The sequence below is a fragment of the Cyprinodon variegatus genome, unplaced genomic scaffold (genome assembly GCF_000732505.1).
Source record: "Cyprinodon variegatus isolate N-32 unplaced genomic scaffold, C_variegatus-1.0 Scaffold23, whole genome shotgun sequence".
NCBI classification, from domain to species: Eukaryota; Metazoa; Chordata; class Actinopteri; order Cyprinodontiformes; family Cyprinodontidae; genus Cyprinodon; species Cyprinodon variegatus.
The window spans coordinates 1,379,036-1,384,004 of NW_015150476.1; the positions used below are offsets into that span (position 1 = coordinate 1,379,036).

General features: G+C 40.5%; 1 protein-coding gene across 1 annotated transcript in view; it reads left to right on the forward strand.

Annotated features, from left to right (window-relative positions):
* Positions 1-4,969, forward strand: part of astn2 (astrotactin 2) — a 398,940-nt gene that overhangs the window by 361,916 nt on the left and 32,055 nt on the right. The window contains exon 20 of the mRNA XM_015392541.1: positions 2,518-2,659. Coding sequence (XP_015248027.1) covers positions 2,518-2,659 — 142 coding nt within the window. The remainder of the gene's footprint in view (positions 1-2,517; positions 2,660-4,969) is intronic.

Genomic DNA, 4,969 nt, shown 5'->3' on the forward strand with positions numbered 1-4,969 from the left:
GATGGATGGATGGATGGATGGATGGATGGATGGATGGATGGATGGATGGATGGATGGATGGATGGATGGATGGATGGATGGATGGATAGTTGAGAAAACCCTTTAACTAATTCTGGACAACAGAGTTATTCCAAACTTCTAAGGGAAGATGATAATCAACTCATGTGTACCCAGACACTTAGTAAAGGCATAAACCATAAACATGATGCTCAGAATTAGGTGATTAGGTGTTAAGAAATGCTTTTCTTTCCTTCCTCCAATAGCCCTATTAGGGGGGACCCTGGTTATGTTTTTTCTAAGTTGTTATCTATACACATAATTTTGTAGTATTGTTTACGGTCTGGTCCAATATGAGTTAATGTTTATCTATCTGACCTTAGTGAACTAAGTAATTTTCTGTCAAAAACTGAAAAGACTTGGGTGTCCTAGAACTTTTCACCAGTGTGTGTGAATCCAGTTCAGAAAAGCTGGTTTCTTTGAAAGCAACCCCGCCATAGCACTGGAATGTGATTGGGGGCAACCTCCTATACACAAAGCTCTTTCTGTGAAAAGGTCAAATCATTCATTCGTGAAGCTCTTTTTCCTTCCTTTTCCAGCCTTTTCTCACCATTCCCTTGTGCCTCACCGGCCAGACTTACACCATGTGTTTATAAGTTGGCCACTGCATCATAAGCTAAAACTAAGCTGCCCTTTAACTCACGTAGAAATAGCTGGAAATCCAACCATTTCAGGACTTTTAAACCATTTTGACAGGTCTCCCTTTTTTCCACCACCCCATGAGCACTGGAAACTGGTGTTGTGAGTGTCTGTGTCTGAATGAGCAACTGTTCGTCGCCTTTCCTGTAAGCTGACAAGAAAAATATTTTACAGCTTTGGCAGCACTGTTTTGTTAGACACCAGTGTGCTTGGTGAGATGTCATTGTAACAGCACTGTGTACGATTCTAAAAATGAAAGAATTCTTGTTTTTCTTTAGATTCCATAATGTAAGTTGTAGGGGTCTCATGTTATGTTTAATTTAGCCTTGGGTTTGCTCCTGCCTTTATAGATCCCACCAGTGGTGGATATAGAAAATTTTACTTTGGGGGAAAGAGACACAATTGCCTAGTTAGGGTGTCAATGCTGGACTTAAATCTGTCATATGTATATGGAATCAATAAAACATAAAAAAATACTTTACTGGACTGATTTCAGCCATCTCTTTTAGGAAGTCTTAAGTTACGCTGAGCAGCAAAATGTCTCAAAAAAAGATTTGAATCTATCGTTTCTGCTCTGGAATTTATACAGAGAATAAATACATACAGTATGTGCTCCAGTAGGGCAGGCTGAATTACCTGACTATGTGGTTTTCTTTTCTCCACCAGTTTCCACTATCTTCTTTCTCTCTCTCTGACTCTGAGACCTTCTCGTCTTTGCAACAAATACTAACATAATTTTCCTAATCCTAACTCATTTCTTTTGCTGTTTCACTTTAAGTGCCCTCCTTCATCTGTGACCTTCCTGCTTACTAGATCATTCTTTTCGCAAATATTACTGTCTTTTCTTACTTCTTAGTCCCTATGTTTTTTTTTTCAAAGATTCTAAAAATATCTCCACTTTTAAATGTTCTTTCGTTGTTGCAAGCACCAAGATTAAGAAAGAAATAGCCCAGTTATTACACCGATCTATCAGGAGTTCTCCCCTTGGTCTCCTGAGATCTCTTCCTGGCTCTCACTGAATCAGCTAAAGGCAGGCACAAGCTGTACGGTATTTTTAATCTTCTATTCAGCTAAAGCTCAAACTCTATGATAGTTAAGTAGTTCACAACTAACGATGTATGTTCTTATACTGTATGGCCCGATGCTCTGATGCGATATAACTACTCACGCTGTACGCCCATAAACCACATGTGGGACTCGGCACCAAGATATAGCATTGGTCGGACTCGTCAAGCTTGAAGAATAGGACGTCTCTTGTTTGCTTGTTTGCACATGTGCAGTGCGCGAGGTTATGGTAAATCGGCTCGTAGACACTCATAGCTCTGCTTTAACAGCAGGATTTACCAATGAGCACCTCATAAGGGCCAACTGATATTCCAACATGTCTGCTTTTCTCCCAACCTTACGATTCCTGATCGGGAGGTGGTCAAGAGAGGCTAATCGTCCCTTTTTACCCCCTGTATACTACACAATGTGGATGCACAATGAGACTGAAACTCTGCAAGATCCCAAAAATTCTCGCAAAAGTGGAGAATCGGCCCGAAAAGGGCAAGAACTTGTACAGTGTATACCAACCTTAAGGTGAAATATGCAAAATAAGGTTTAAGCACATCCAAAAAAAAAAAAAGGTTTAAGCACATCCACTGTGAGGAAATTAGCCTCTAGACAGAACATAGAGTTAGTCTGAATACCCAGTTATACTTAATTATTTGCAAAAACTTATTTAACAATGTGAGACAAATGAAGTTGCAGACAGGTAATTTTTTAAGAGTTTTTATTGTTTATTTAATTTGTTTTTTCCTCATCCTATTTCTATACCAGGTGAGGTTCTGAGCTTGATGGATGACCTGTTCTCTGGTTTGACCTCATCTTGTGTGGTTGCTGGGAAAAGGATTGGAGACCATCCCCAGTCTGTGGTGTATTCAGTTGTCTTCAAGTGCCTGGAACCTGACAGCCTCTACAAGTAAGTCTGCAAAAAACTACACTTGTAGCTATTATCTTATATTGTTTATTATCATATTTTTAACACAAATAAAAATCAGCCTATCACATGGGGACAAATAATTGCATCCTGTCATTAAAATGAAGCTTTAGATTGGCAAAGAAAAGGGAAAGTGATGTAAGATGTAAAAACAAACAAAAATGGGTGGGTTGCAGACGGATGCTGGTACTTACACCACCAATAGATATTTTGAGTTGGATATTTAACCTCCTGATAACTGTCGCTGGAAGGGAGCATTGTGGAGTCCAGTTGGAGAAGCGGGCACAAGTACTTGACACAGTGATACCAAAAGTATTTGCTGCTGAGGAAACCTTACCTGAAAGCTGAATATTTGTGAGTTCACAAACACAGGACAATCCATGTGGTGTGCCTTCAACTTCAATTGTTCAAGTCTGACCCGAAAAATGGTTGGCCAATAATGTTGCAATATTATGGTATAGGGCGGACCATATAGCAGTGACAAATGCTAGAGCTGTTGAGCCAAAAGTTGAAGAAAAACAAATACTGTAGGGCAGTAGGATATACACATAAAGAAAGTGTTGTAGGGGAGTGTTGGTCTAGTGGTTAGAGCAGTGAGCTTGTGCTCTGAGGAGGTTGCAGTTACCCGGTTAAATACCCACAGCCTCCACACTGTGTTCCTGACCAAGACCCTTAACCCCACACTGCTCCCCAGGCACCGCACAATGGCAGCCCACTGCTCCCCAAGGGGATGGGTTAAAAGCAGAGGTAAATGTCTCCAATGTGAGATTAATAAATTATTATTATTTTTTTATTATTATATCTGCTGCTATCCCATCTGTTTTGTCAGAATTTATGGTATCCATCCATCGATCTTATCCTGCTTATTCCTTTAGGGTCACGGTGGGGTTGGTGCCTATCTCCAGTAGACTATGTGCATAAGGCAGGGTAGACCCAGGTCATCGGTGTGTTTTAGGGCAACCCAGAGACATACAACCATGCACACACACATTAACACCTAACCACAATTTAAACAAGCTAATTATCCCAAAAGTCATGTTTTTGGACTGTGGGAGGAAGCCGGCGTATAAGGAGAGAACCCATGTATGAATGGGGATAGCATGCAAACTCCATGCAGAAAGAAGGGAATTGAACCCAGGACCTTATTGCTGCAAGGCAACTGTGCAACAAACTGTTCCGCTGTGCAACCAGAATTCACGATATCAAATTTGAAGGAACAGCAATATATCAACAGCTCCTAATTTGTTATCCCAATCAGCCTGGACATTTTCTGCAAACTTTCCCACCTTTCCCCAAACATTTGAAAAAGCACTCCCAGAAAAATAAAGTTTAAAACTTAACCTGTATGCCACACATTAGGATCTGACTTGGTTACTGCTAATAACTTTTTTTTTTTTTTTTTTTTTGGGGGGGGGGGGGGGGGGGGGGGGGGTGTATGTGTCTGAGTAAAATATTCTGAGAGACAATAAGAAATATAAACAATGAGGCCCCCAGAGACTGTATTTGCCATTTGTGCAGGACAATTTGTCTCAGGTTAGGCAGACAGCATATACCTGAAACTTCCTCAATCAGTTCTCTTCTAGAAAAACTATATTGGCTTACCATGCTCTTGCCCTCCTGCAGGCTGCACCCCAACAACCAGCATCCATGAAAACCACTCAGTTTGTAAAGATGACAGCTAGAAAGAGAATGGAATAATAAGATAAAGGCCTGTTTTTAACTGATGTGCTACCACAGGAGGCTCTTATAAGTTTAAAAGGCACAACAACAGACAACAGGAGCAGGCTGACAAGATAACTGTTCATTACCATTCATGTTTTATAACAATAATAGAAGGTTTTTATTCTTGCGGAAATACAGACAACCTTTGTCTTAATCATCTCAATACAGAGCAGGGAACATTTATTCTAAATTATTATTATTTTTTTATTATTATATCTGCTGCTATCCCATCTGTTTTGTCAGAATTTATGGTATCCATCCATCGATCTTATCCTGCTTATTCCTTTAGGGTCACGGTGGGGTTGGTGCCTATCTCCAGTAGACTATGTGCATAAGGCAGGGTAGACCCAGGTCATCGGTGTGTTTTAGGGCAACCCAGAGACATACAACCATGCACACACACATTAACACCTAACCACAATTTAAACAAGCTAATTATCCCAAAAGTCATGTTTTTGGACTGTGGGAGGAAGCCGGCGTATAAGGAGAGAACCCATGTATGAATGGGGATAGCATGCAAACTCCATGCAGAAAGAAGGGAATTGAACCCAGGACCTTATTGCTGCAAGG